Source organism: Prionailurus viverrinus, chromosome D4 (genome assembly GCF_022837055.1).
Source record: "Prionailurus viverrinus isolate Anna chromosome D4, UM_Priviv_1.0, whole genome shotgun sequence".
NCBI classification, from domain to species: Eukaryota; Metazoa; Chordata; class Mammalia; order Carnivora; family Felidae; genus Prionailurus; species Prionailurus viverrinus.
Window position 1 is genome coordinate 57,093,066 of NC_062573.1, and position 14,825 is coordinate 57,107,890.

A 14,825-nucleotide genomic window follows, 5' to 3' on the forward strand; every position below is an offset into this window, starting at 1 on the left:
ATCTCACACTTCACGAGTTCTAGCCCTGCACTGTCAGTGCAGAGCCTGCTTGGGATTCTTTCTCTCTCCTTCTGTCTCTGCCCCTTCCCTGTATTCCCTCATGCTCCCTCTCTCAAAAATAAATCAATAAACTTAAAACCTATTTTACCAAAAGGTAAATCAAAATTATACAATATCCAGAAAATTTTTTTAATGAAAAACATGTTTTAATTACAAACTTTGGACTGTAGATAAAGCAGTGCAGAATTTTTAGTCTCATATACAGTTGACCTTGAACAACACAGGTCTGAACTCATTGATCTCCTTATACATGGATTTGTTTTTTCAATAAATACAGTACAGTACTATAGTTATATTTTTTTCTTAATAACATTTTCTTTTCTCTAGCTTACTTTATTATAAGAATACAGTATATAATACATGTAACTTACAAAATATGTGTTAATCAACTGTTTATCTTATTGGTAAGGCTTCTGGCCAATAGGACTATTAGGAAAGTTTTTGGGGAGTCTGAAATTATACACAGATTTTCAACTGCAAGTGGGAGTCAACACCCCTAAGCCCTGTGTTGTTCAAGGGTCAAGTGTACTTATTTTAACAAGTGAGAGAGTTGTAAAAGAAATCTTAAGTAAAGCAAAAGATATAATAAAAACTATAATGGTATAAATTATAAAGCAAAAGGTAGTTTTGGAATAAAAATAAATAATGTAGCTAACCTCGGCCAGAAAAAGGAAAGAAAGCACATTACTCATAAAATTTGGAACAGATTCCTATTTCTGCAAAATAACCTTGGAATACTTTAGCCTATACTTTATCTCTTACTTTTGTAAACTTCTAACCCATTTGATGGATGTGTCAAAGATAATGAGATATCTGTGCCAGATAGCATATGGTTATCAAATGAGATCCCCTCGCCCCCAAAAGGATGGTCTGTTTTATTTTTCCTTACTCTGGAATGTATATATATATATACATCATATGATAAATATTTTTTAATAACATTGTGGATTGATTCCAAACCCAGGTGGAGATAACTATTTCATATTTATTCATACAGAAGACATTCATAAATGCAATGCCCAAGTAAAATTTCTGGGACTTTTAAATTCTCAGTTGTAGGTCAGCAATTGATCTGAGCCCTTATATGTGCAGAGCTCTCTAGGTAATTCTCTAGGTAATTCTGAGGCACACTGCTTTTTATGGACCACTGACTTTACATCAGAGAAGGATCCAAAGAATATCACAGTGAGGGTTTCATTTTGGAAAAGTGAGCAAAACTACGTAAAATATATTTCATATCATATAAGGTGCTGTTAATTAAAAAATGAACCAGTATTATAAGTACATCCAAGAAAAAGAAAATGCTGCTGATTTAACTATGGACTTGCCATCAATTTTAAGATGCCTCCTGATTTCAGTTATGGTAATTTGCTTTAAAAATCATGGGTCACGATGGGTGCTCTCTATATCCCTTGTTAAAATGAATGATATAGGCAGAATGATACTTCTGTCAGATTTTAAAATAAATGTTGCTTAAATTTGGGAGAAGATATTAGAAGCCTTTTTGTTGATGTTGTTGTTGTTAAGTTTGGGGAAGATAGCTTTGCTGTGCCTGAAGGACATCTAGATTCTATATAGTCCTAAGGCTAGAATGGAGGGTAATTTACGGAAACTTATAAATATAAAATTATATGGAAATGAACCAAGTAATGGGGACTGATATCTTATCAAGATTAGAGCAGAAGATACTGTGAACTGGTAGAATGATAGCCAGAACACATAATGTTCATGCAGTTAATGTGAAACTTTCTTTCCCTAAATCACTTAAATCTTTCATCTCTTGGTCCCTAGGGCACTGTTTTCAAGGCCTTCACATATTTTTACAATAGGCCTGACATTTTTGCTAGAAGTGTGGGTAGAAGCAGGAAAATAAATGTTAAATATGCACAGGAAACATATGGTAAATAAATACAAAAGATACTTGTTTTTAGGGCCAGTTTGGAACATGATCCTTTAGGTTCTTGTGGTCAAAAAAAAAAAAAAAAAAAAACCTAGATATGCTGAAAAACAGAATCAAGGATTGAGCAAGCAAGGTATTTTGGGGGAAATTATGAGCAAGCACATTGAAAAGAGAAAAGTTAAAGTTTGATGACCAAGAGATAGTCAGTATTGAACAACTCTGATATACCAAGGTATGAGAACCAGGATAGAGCAGTGATTCCCAATATAGATGGAAAATTACTTAACTCCCATCATTTTTTCTTTTCATACTTCTACTGATACACTTGTTTCTGAATGATATAAGAGAGAATAAAAGCATGACAAGTAGAATTATTTTTTTCACCATGAGGAATTTGGTGCCATTATAAGTTAATTTTAGTGTTGTTGTATAGACTGGAAAAAATGGAGCTCCAACTGGAATCATATAGACTAATGATTATGCTCCCATTGCAATCTGTATTTCACGAAGAACCTAGACTCTGGTATTTTTTCCTAATGCATATTCTATGTCAGATAAATCCACTGAAGGCCTTTAATCTATTTAATGCCATAATCTTTGCTAAATTCATCCCATTCTCTGTTTTTTTTTTCTGTTCTTTTCTGTTTCCAAGATCCATCTCTCTTGAATATATTCTCCATTCTCAGTTTTTCCTTTCCTTTATATCTTCTTCTTATTTATTTCTAATTACTTCTCTTTTTCTACTACAAAAAAGAGAGAATATGCACTTGGAATTACTGTATTGTTGCAAAACTTAGCCAGAAACCAAGGAGTCAAATACATAATAGGGCATGTATCTTTATGTCCCATTCCATAAGTGTGTTAAATATCATAAAGTATTTTTAATTTTCTCATTTTTTAGAAGAATACCAACCTAATCAACTCTCAGAGAAGAGCCTAGAAAACCAAGGCAAATATTTGTGGCAAGTTTTATTCACCAACAGATCATTGACTACAGAGGAAGAGTTTTCAGGAAAACCATGTAATCTGGACATAAACAATTTAACTCCAAGAACAATGCCCTATAAATTTGACAGTACAGGACCTGCTTACCTACATCTCAGCTCAGTGGCTCCACATTGTCAGTATTCAAGAAAGAAGGCTCATGAGCTTAATGTATGTGAGAAATGGCTCCTCAGTATTAAAGAGGGAAGAACTAATACTGGAGAGAAGTCTTTTGTTTGTAGTAAAAACGTGAAAGCCTTTAGTCATAAAGAGAAGGTTACTCAGTATCAGACAATTCAGACTTTGCAGCAAGTTTCTGAATACAATGAATGTGGAAAAGCTTTCCTTGAAAAGACTGTCCTCATTACATCTAAGAGTACCCACCCAAAAGTGAAATCTTATAAATTTAATAAATTTTGGGGAAAACAATGTGATAAGTCAACTTTTATGGTCTCTCATAGCAATAATACAGAGGAGAAGAGTCATTATGAGCTTAATGAATATGAATGTACTGAAAACAGAAATAATTTCAGTAGGGTCACTCAGAAAACTGACACAGAAGGGAAATCTTTCAACCAAAAATCACAAACTAGAGAACATCAGAAAATTCACATAGGAGTGAAACCCTTTGAATATGGAAAGAATTTCAACCATAATTCAGTCCTCCCAGTGCATCAGAGAAGTCACACAACAGACAGATCTGATTATGACACATGTACAGAGACATTAGTTTGTCAGTCAGCTTTCAACATACATCAGAGAACTCCCATAACAGAGAAACCATATGAATGTAATGAATGTGGAAAATCCTGCTCTATGAATTCATTTTTGATTCAGTCTCTAGCAAGTCACACAGGGGAGAAACCCTATGAATGTCACACATGTGGGAAAGCTTTCAGTGAGAAGTCACGCCTAAGAAAACATCAGAGAACTCACACAGGAGAGAAACCATATAAATGTGATGGTTGTGAGAAGGCTTTCAGTGCAAAGTCAGGCCTAAGAATACATCAGAGAACTCACACAGGGGAGAAACCTTATGAATGTAATGAATGTGGGAAATCTTTCAACTATAAGTCAATCCTCATAGTACATCAGAGAACTCATACAGGGGAGAAACCTTTTGAATGTAATGAATGTGGGAAATCTTTCAGCCACATGTCAGGCCTAAGGAATCATCGGAGAACTCACACAGGGGAAAGACCTTATAAATGTGATGAATGTGGGAAGGCTTTCAAACTGAAGTCAGGTCTAAGAAAACATCACAGAACTCACACAGGAGAGAAGCCCTATAAATGCAATCAATGTGGGAAAGCTTTTGGTCAAAAATCACAACTCAGAGGACATCATAGAATTCACACAGGGGAGAAACCCTACAAATGTAATCATTGTGGGGAAGCTTTCAGCCAGAAATCAAACCTCAGAGTGCATCACAGAACTCACACTGGGGAGAAACCCTATAAATGCGATGAGTGTGGAAAAACTTTCAGGCAGAAATCAAATCTCAGAGGACATCAGAGAACTCACACAGGGGAGAAACCCTATGAATGTAATGAGTGTGGAAAAGCTTTCAGTGAGAAATCGGTCCTTAGAAAACATCAGAGAACTCACACAGGGGAAAAACCCTATAATTGTAATCACTGTGGAGAAGCTTTCAGCCAGAAGTCAAACCTCAGAGTCCATCAGAGAACTCACACAGGGGAGAAACCCTATAAATGTGATAAATGTGGGAAAACTTTCAGCCAGAAATCAAGCCTTAGAGAACATCAGAAAGCCCACACAGGGAGTTAAACATATGAATGTTAAGAATATGGAAAAACTTTGAGCCAGAAATCAAATCTCACAATACAAAAGAGAAAGAATCCCTATGAATACAATCAACACTTGCAAGTTCCTCTGTAAGATACCAACCTTCACAAACATCAGAGAACTTAACAGGACAGAAATTCTTGGAATATATTTTCTGTGGGCAGTCTTTCACCCAGAGTGCAGTCCTCATTATGGATCAGAGAACTCAGCCAGAAAAGAAAATGTAAAGATAATGAATGTGAAAAATACTCTGTACTCAATCCTCAGAAAAATCACACTGCAGAAAAGCTCTGGGAATGTATAAAAATGTGAAAGCTTTGTATCAGTAATCAAAACTTCCTCATCATCAGAGAAATGATTCAGTGGGAAACCTGAGAATGTAATAAGTGTTGGATAACCTTTAGCCAAAAGCCGGCTTTCTTAGTACAACAGAAAATATATAGACACTAGAGATCTAATCAATAAAAAACAAAAAATGAGGCAATGGATGTGAGAATCCTTCTATTATAAATCAACCCTCAATTTGACTTACACAGAAGTAATCCCTGTATGCCATAATGACTAGTAATTGTTCACAAAAACAAAAAACAAAAAACAAACCACCATTTCCTCTCTCCCTCATGCCACACCTAGTCTAAATTTCTCAACTAGTGCCACCCAAATGGGGTCATGTTAGTAACCTCTGGCTAGTGGAATATGGGGATCATTGACAAGCCTCGTTGAAAACATCCCTCAAATTCCCAATGTTTTCTTCTGTCCCTTATTATAATGGAGTGGAGATTGCCCTCAGTGAAACCATGGGGGTCATATGCTGAAAATGGGAGAATACAAGATGGAAGGAAACAGAAAAAGAGTGACTGGAATAGAGTTTTCTCCTCCATGTACACAGACTTTTTGCAGCAAGGAAATAAACTTGTTCTCTGCTGAGTTACAGATTTGGGTATACTTAATACTGACATATACTCACCAACCCTCAGTAAAGCCTATGAATAATGATTTCTGTGGATATCTGAACTCAACGTATATCAGAAACCTGACACAGGAGAAACCCCTGACAACATCCTGAATGACCATAGTTTATATCCACAACTCTTCATCAGTCAGGTAAACATCAGTGGAAGAAATCCAACATTTGAATATACATAGGAAATCCTTTACCAAAAAAAAAATGGTTTCTCATTAAATATCTGATAATTGAATTGTAAATGTATGAAAGTTTTCAACAAGTCATCAAACTTTAATCTCTCTCAGAATGTGTTACAAGGAAAATCTATCAATTTGAGAAAGGTAAGTAATGGTGTTTACTTAGACGTTGTTCTATGAGACTGTTATTTCATATCTATTATTAAGACAGTTACTGAAACATAACAGTGTTGATACAACATTCACTAGAATAATAAGCTTTAAAAGAATAAGAAATAAATTGCATAAACTGAACAGCATTGAATGTATGTGATTATTTTCTGAGTTCTCTAATTTTTGTGTGGGTTTGTATACATGCATACCACTTACCAGGTGTTAGTTAATATGTATACTGGAACTCTACATCATTGTAGTATAATTATGTACCTTGCTCATTAACTATTCTGACATCAGCTACGTTTTGCCACATAGAGATTAATAACAAATAAACCTTTTACAGAAAGTATCTGAAAAGTGAGAATCCCATACTACATGTACATATAGGAAAGGCCATTGTTACTAACAGTCTCTTCAAAGAAGCCAAACAACGTTTTCTGTGTACTTTTGTATTATCTCGGGGTCACCAAAACATTTAAGCACATTTAACCATACACACACACACACACACACACACACACACACACACACACACACATCTTCATTGTCACTGATTGTTTTCTCAGAAGTGTCAAGTATACTGAGGAGCCCTTTGTAGGCATTCTTTACTTATGATACTGTGTTTTTTATTTCAAGCACTTAAATTTTATTAAACTTTCCATATTTCTGCTGAAATAACCTATCTGATCTTGGATGTTGTCTAGCTTTTCTATTAGAGTCGTTCTGTATGGCATTTGGCATTCTCTGGCTCAGTTAAGCAACTGCTTGAGCCCTTGCTTCCTTCTCCCTGCAGGCACCTAGCTCTCCAGACTGTGGGGGTTTTTTGTCCTAAAATGTCAGATGTCTGATGCTTTCAAGAAAACTTGTTCAATTAAATTCTGCCTAGCTGGGTTTTTTTTGTTTTGTTTTATGGATGGGAGCAGTGCTCTTTCCTGCTCTCTACTTACCTGAGCTAAAACTGAAAGTTGTCACTGGATTTTGATAAATGTTCCAGCATAATTTGATGGGAAAAGGATCAAAAATGGTGAGAAAATAACTGGATATTCATCTATTTTAAATGTACCTTGATGTTTACATCATAATTAAATATTTATTTAAAAATGAAACAGACCTAAACAAAATAGCTAACAGTACAAAATTTGTTAGAAAACAGAGAAAAAAGTAACTTCACTTTGAGATCAGATTTTTAAGATGTAACAAAAAGTATGAAACAGCAAAGCAAAAAAGATAAGTTGGAGTTTATGAAAATTTAAAGTACTTTTCAAGATTTTATTATGAAAATGGAGAAAAACACAGATTAGGAGAAAATGTCTCAAATAGATCTGACAATTATATCTGACAAAGGACCTGTATCCATGATATGTAAAGAATATTAATAATAAAAAAGAATTTTTATAATGCAATAATAATACAAACAACCTAGGTAAAATGGGCAGAACAGGAAGACAGTTCACAAAAGAAGATATATAGATAGCTAATAAATACTGGAAAAGATGTCCAAAGCTTCAGTAATCAAGAAAGTGCAAATTAAAATTGTAATGCGATAGCATTGCAGTTCCTTTTGATAGTTCCTTATAAAGTTAACAATATTACACCTACAACCAACAATTTCAGGTCTAGATATTTACCCCCAAAGAAACATAAAAAACTATACCAAAAACTTTTTGATAGTTTTTTTAAAGAATTTTATTAAGATATTCATGGAACTTTTATGCATAATAGCCCCAAATTAACCAAAATGTTCATCAATAGATAAATGTGTGTAAACAGTGATATTACCTTACAATGGAATAGCACTCAGCAATACAAATAACTACTAATGGATGTATCAACATTGATAAATCTCAATGAGATTAGACTGGGAAAAGAAGCCAAGCACAAGAACGTAGAACTCTATGATCTCAATTAATGAAATTCAAGAGAAGACATCTAGTCTAGAGTGATAGGAAGCAGATCATTGGTTCCCAAGAGTGGAGGGTGAGGATTCACTGGGTAGAAGAACAAAGGAATGTTTTAGTGTGATGGAATATTCTATATTTAGATTATGATAGCATTTACAAAGCTGAATAAATGTTCACAACTCATCAAAATGTGCAAAAAATTAATATACTTTATATTTCATAAATTACATATCAGTACAGTTGATTTGAAAGATCATAGTGAACTTAAAATCCCCAGTATATTATGAGACCCAGTACCAAGTGGCTTGTTGACTTTACTACTTGGGTATTTATTCCCCCCTTCCCCTCCCTGTTTGTCTTTGTGACCTTAGGCAAATCAGTTCTCCTTTATGTTCTTCACTTTCCTCATTTGTGAAAGGTGCATAATGATAGTAATTACCTACAATCCATTTTGAAGCATTTTCTGAGTTAATCTGTGTCAATCACAGATTTACCAAACCAAGGAGTGCTTGAGTGATACTTCTAACAGTCAACCACACTAGTAATATGTTTTTATACGCTATGTTTTGGTGGGGAAATGCATATAATTTTTCAAAATAAGTGTGGCATAGCCTGCTCTTTGCCATATTTTTCCAATGTTTTGGTTTTGAATTCCAATGTATTTGGCTTTGAATTCCATCACCACCACCACCACACACCCCCTCCCCCCGCCTCCTAGTACTGTTTTTATTGTATCCCTTGATTTTGGTGTATTGTCTTTTCCTTTTCATTGTTTCTAAGTATTTTCTAATTTCCCTTGTGATTTCTTTTGTGATCTGTTGTTTGTTTAAGAGAATGCTGTTTAATTTCCACAAATTTGAGTTTTCCAATTTTCCTTCTGTTACTGATTTCTGACTTCGTCCTGCTATGGTCATAGAAGAGCCTTTGTATAATACCTTTCTTTTTAAATCTGTTGAGACTTCATTTTTATCCTAACATTTGGTCTCTCCTGAAGAATACCCCATGTGCACTTGAGACAAATGTGTATTTTGTTTAGTATTGTGTTCTATAAGTGTTAGATCTAGTTGGTTTATTTTGTTCTATGTTTGTTAGATCTGGTTGGTTTATTTTGTCATATAGATCCTCTATTTCCTTATTTATCTTCTGTCTGGTTATACTATCCATTATTGACAGTGAGATATTGAAATCTCCCTGTTATTGTAGAAATATATGTTTCTCCCTCAATTCTGCCTATTTTTGCTTCTTATATTTTGATCTGTTATTATGTGTGTAATTGTTTGCAATTGTTAGATCTTCTTGCTCTATTGCACCTTTTATTAATGTATAATGTATTTTGTGCCAAACTTTTTTTGATTTAAAGTCTATATTGTCTGATGTTATAGGTATCCAGGCTCTCTTTTGGTTACTGTTTGCATAGAATATCTTTTCTATCCTTTCACTATCAACTAATTTGTGTCTTTGGATCTAAAGTCTCATGTAAATAGCGTAGAGTTAGATCAAGGTTTTGTTTTGTTTTGTTTTAATCCATTCTGCCAGTCTCTCACAGTTGGAGAGTGTGCTCCATTTACATTTAATTACTGAAAAAGAGGAATTAACTTCTATTTTACTTCTATTCATTTTGCTGTATGTTGTCTATATGGCTTATTGGGTTTTTTGTCCCTCATTTTCCACATTCATCTTTTTTGTTTTGTAGACTTTTTTTTTAGTGAAACATTTAAATTACCTTCCCATTTCCTATTGTGCATATTCAAGAGCTATTTCTTTGTAGTTACCATGGGGATTACATTTAACTTCCTAGTGTTATTGCACTCTATATCAGCTTAACTTCAGTAATTTACAAAAGCTCTTGCCTCTATATAGGGATGGAGGGATGGAGATCCCTAACCCCTTTCAGTTATTGATGTCACAAAATTACATCCTATGTTGTGTCTCCAAAACCATTAATAAGGGTTTTTTTATGCATTAGTCTCAAATCATGTAGAAAACAAAAAATAGAACTATCAACCAAAATTATAATACTACTTTTTATACTTGTCTATATATTTATCTTTACTATAAGTCTCTATTCTTTATATGACTTTCAGTTACTATCTGGTCTCATTTACACCTGAAGGACTTCCTTTAGCATTTCTTGCAGGGACGTCTAGTTGTTATAAACTTTTATTATTTGGTTTATCTGGAAATGCCTTATTTTCTGCCTCATTGAATGATTATTTTCACAGATACAGGATTCTTGACTGGCAGTTTTCTTTTTTCCTGCAGCATTTTGAATATATCAACTCCTGGCATCCAAAGTTTCTGATGAGAAATCTGCTTACTTTCTTATTGGGATTCCTTGTATAGGATGGTTCGCTTCTCTCGCTGCTTTCAAGATTCTCTCTTTGGCTTTCAAAAGTGTGATTATAATTTGCCTCAGCGTGAGTCTTTGACTTTATCCTGATTGGGGTTTGTTGACCTTTTGGTATGTTTATGTTCATGTTTTTTCATCAAACTTGGGAAATTTTAAGTTATTATTTCTCTAATGTTTCTGCCCCTTTCTCTTTCTCTTTTCCTTCTCAGACTCCCACATTGTGTATGTTGGTACACTTCATGGTGTCCCACGGGTCCCTTAGGCTCTGGTCACTTTTCTTGCATATGTTTTCTTTCTGTTTCTCAGACTCTTATTTTATTTTATATTTTATTTTATTTTATTTTATTTTATTTTATTTTATTTTTTATTATATGAAATTTATTGTCAAATTAGTTTCCATACAACACCCAGTGCAAAAGATGCCCTCTTCAATGCCCATCACCTCCCCTCCCCTCCCTCCCACCCCCCATCAACCCTCAGTTTGTTCTCAGTTTTTAACAGTCTCTTATGCTTTGGCTCTCTCTCCCACTCTAACCTCTTTTTTTTTCTTTTTTTTTTCCTTCCCCTCCCCCATGGGTTTCTGTTAAGTTTCTCAGGATCCACATAAGAGTGAAAACATATGGTATCTGTCTTTCTCTGTATGGCTTATTTCACTTATCATAACACTCTCCAGTTCCATCCACGTTGCTACAAAGGGCTATATTTCATTCTTTCTCATTGCCACGTAGTACTCCATTGTGTATATAAACCACCATTTCTTTATCCATTCATCAGTTGATGGACATTTAGGCTTTTTCCACAATTTGGCTATTGTTGAGAGTGCTGCTATAAACATTGGGGTACAAGTGCCCCTATGCATCAGTACTCCTGTATCCCTTGGGTAAATTCCTAGCAGTGCTACTGCTGGGTCATAGGGTAGGTCAGACTCTTATTTTAAATCCATAGATTCTTCTGCCTACTTAAATCTGCTTTTGAATCCTCTGTTGAATTTTTCATTTCAGCTACACTTCAGGTCCAAAATTTCTTTTTGGTTCCTTTTTATGTTTTCTGTCTCTTTACTGATATTTCCATTTTGACATTATTTTCCTGATTTTGTGCATGTTTTCTTTCAGCTCCTAGAGTATCTTTAAGACAGTTGTTCTATATCTTTGTCTAGTATAGGGGCACCTGGATGGCTCAGTCGGGTAAGCGTCCGACTTCAGCTCAGGTCATGATCTCACAGTTCATGAGTTCGAGCCCCATGTCAGGCTCTGTGCTGACAGCTCAGAACCCAGAGCCTTCTTCAGATTCTGTGTCTCCCTCTCTCTGCCCCTCCCCCTCTCATGCTCTCTCTCAAAAAATGAATAAACATTAAAAAAAAAAAGATACACCCATACAATGGAATAATATGCAGTTGAGGAAAAAGATGAGTTAGTTTTACATATTTTTCCCAAAGAGCATGGCCATAAAACAATGTAAGTATAAAAGCAAGCTGTAATTGAATATTTTTTGCTCATATTTTGGGTTTTTTGAAAAATGTGTTTGTGTTTTCAGGACTGCACTGAAATCAGTCTAGAAAGCTAAACTCCATTTAACAGAGTGGGGAGGAGAAGGTGAGGAAGTTGTCATTTTCCATCAGTTACTGTTTTGGTTTTGTTTGAATAGTGCCTCTTTATAAATGAAAAATAAAGTGGTTTAGACTTTCACTTTTGCCTTGGAGATGCAGAAAGCTGAAAGTGTCACTCCCACACTGAAAGCAAGGAGCTTGCAGGAAAAAAACAGAACTTGAGCATTTGTTTAACAAGGGCACCTGTTACAAAGACACCATTTAAACCTGAGAGATTCAGCTTTATTTTTTAATTGAAAGGCTGAAGACTGAGATGGGCTATGGTAAGAATGTGAAGCATTCACATGGAGTCCCCATACATGGGGGTTTACACTGTCTTTCAGATTTTTCTTTACAGACTTCACCAGGTGCTCACAGAGATTACCTGAGAGATCCTTACTCTACCCAGGCCATCTTCCCTATCTTCCCTGTGGAACAAAAGCCTAATTCTTCAAGAAATATTGTAACAAAAATGGTAGCCTTGGGGCTCTGGTGGAAACTGACTGCAGCTGACTAAAAGATATAACACCACAACAGAAGAAAAAAATCTTGGGGTGCCTGGGTGGTTCAGTCGGTTAAGTGGCCGACTATTGATTTCTGCCTGGGTCATGATTTCAGAGTTCCTGAGCCCTGCATTGAGCTCCATGCTGATAGCACAGAGCCTACTTGGTATTCTCTTTCTGTCCCTCTCTCTCTGCCCCTCCCCTGCTCATGCTCTCCCTCTCAAAATAAAGGAGGAGGGAGAAATACAAGTGAGGCCTACCATACTGGAGAGGTAGAGTACTTGTGAAAGCCATACACCTGAGACCCAGGTTCATAGTGCGTGCATGAGACTGAAGCCTAACCTGAACATCATAGAACATACTCACTACAACACTAACAAGCATCTCATACAAGTAACAGTGGCATATGGATGGAAGAGCTACAAGAGACATTCTCTCTGGGGAGCAGTGCAAAGGGAAGACTGAAGGCAAACTGGGGACCAATACTGAGAATTTTCTGGCAACTTAGCCCACACCCTAAACACAAGTTACCACTAGTGTCCTTATGGTGCACTGAGAATAAACTACAGCAGTGAGAAACTTCAAACCCACCCAGCTGCTGACTAGATGAACATAAAACCCCACATTAAAGGCCTAGGAGAAGGAAGGGTGTGCTCATCTCCCAGCATTAATGTTTGAAATGTCCATCTTTAAATTAAAAAGTATGAAACATGCAAAAACGCAAGAAAACACACAGTCGGAAAATACAAAGCAATGATCAGAAAAAAAATTCAGATGAAGTTGGTACTATTAGGAAATTTAAAGTGTGAATAATAATAAAGACAATATTGGAAAAGGTACACAACATGCAAATTGGAGAATTTCAGAAGAGAGAAAAAACTATTAAGAAAGAATGGGATACAGTACTAGAAATAAAAAAAAAATAGTAACAGATAACACATCAGTAGACTTAACAAAATTCAGGAAAGAATCAGTGAATTTGAGAAAAAAAGAATGAAAGAAAAAACAGAACAACCAAGACCTATGGGGTAATATCAGTCTACTATATACTTATTTGGAATCCCAGAAGAAGAAAAAACAAGACAGAAGAAATGTGTACTGTAAGAAAGAGCCTGACAGCTTTGTTTATTGTAATGTAAGTTGCTTGACATTAAGCTTTTGATTGCTACAGCATCCCTTTCAGACATCCATCTCAAATAAACACGTTGCCAGATACACAACTGGATAAAGGGCCAGACCACCCAACCCATGAATTTCCCCTTTTTATTTTTTTAAATTTGTTTTTAAGTTTATTTATTTATTTTTGAAAAAGAGAAAGAGCAGGGAAGGGCCAGAGAGAGGGAGACAGAGGATCAGAAGCAGGCTCCGTGACAACAGAGAGCCTGATGCAGGGCTCGAAATCACAAACCATGAGATCATGACCCCAGCTGAAGTTGGACTCAAACTGACTAGGCCACCCAGGTGCCCTTCCCCTTTTTAGAAAGCTCTGAGTAACCTAGATAACGGACCATTTGAGTGACCATGCTTTTGCCTTCCCATACCCTAATTCCCACTCTTGTTTTAAATTCACCAATAAAGAGTGAACTTGTGAAACCCTAGGCAACCCACCCTCAACCCCAATATAAAGCAGAACCCTAAGTCCCTGCTCTCTCTCTTGCTCACTCTCCCTTTCTCTCTCCCACCCTCACCCCTGCAACCTCACCATTTGGCCCCAGGCATGCCATATATCCTCCAGGAATTGTAATAAACCTTGCTTTTTTCAAAGTTACCTGATGGTTGTTTCTGTGGTGTGTCTTGCAACCAAAAGAACCACAGAGGTTCTATAGTCTATTAAATGTACAACAGCATTGGGGCGCCTGGGTGGCGCAGTCGGTTAAGCGTCCGACTTCAGCCAGGTCACGATCTCGTGCTCTGTGAGTTCGAGCCCCGCGTCAGGCTCTGGGCTGATGGCTCAGAGCCTGGAGCCTGTTTCTGATTCTGTGTCTCCCTCTCTCTCTGCCCCTCCCCCGTTCATGCTCTGTCTCTCTCTATCCCAAAAATAAATAAACGTTGAAAAAAAAAATGTACAACAGCATTATGTGTAAAAAAAAAAAAAATTACACACCCTTATTTTAAAGATATTTTATTGCTAAAAACCAGCTTTCAGTGAGTCATAATCACTGATCACAGATCACCATAACAAACAAACAATAAAAAGGTTTGAAATATTGTGAGAATTATCAAAATGTGACACAGAGACACAAAGTGAGCAAATGTTATTGGGAAAACAGCATCAATTGACTTGCTTGATGTAGGGTTACCACAAACCTTCAATTTATGGGGAGGGGGGGTGCAGGGAATGCAGTATCTATATAGTGCAAAAAACTGAAGTGCAATAAAATGAATTATGCCCATATGTATTTCATTGGCTGAAATGCACCATAGGCCACTCCTAAGT

The 14,825-nt window shown here is 36.0% G+C and overlaps 1 protein-coding gene across 1 annotated transcript in view; it reads left to right on the forward strand.

The window, feature by feature from the left end:
• ZNF782 (zinc finger protein 782) overlaps positions 1 to 14,825 on the forward strand; it is a 96,366-nt gene that overhangs the window by 68,532 nt on the left and 13,009 nt on the right. The window contains exon 5 of the mRNA XM_047829076.1: positions 2,862 to 6,037. Coding sequence (XP_047685032.1) covers positions 2,862 to 4,732 — 1,871 coding nt within the window. The 3' untranslated portion in view covers positions 4,733 to 6,037. The remainder of the gene's footprint in view (positions 1 to 2,861; positions 6,038 to 14,825) is intronic.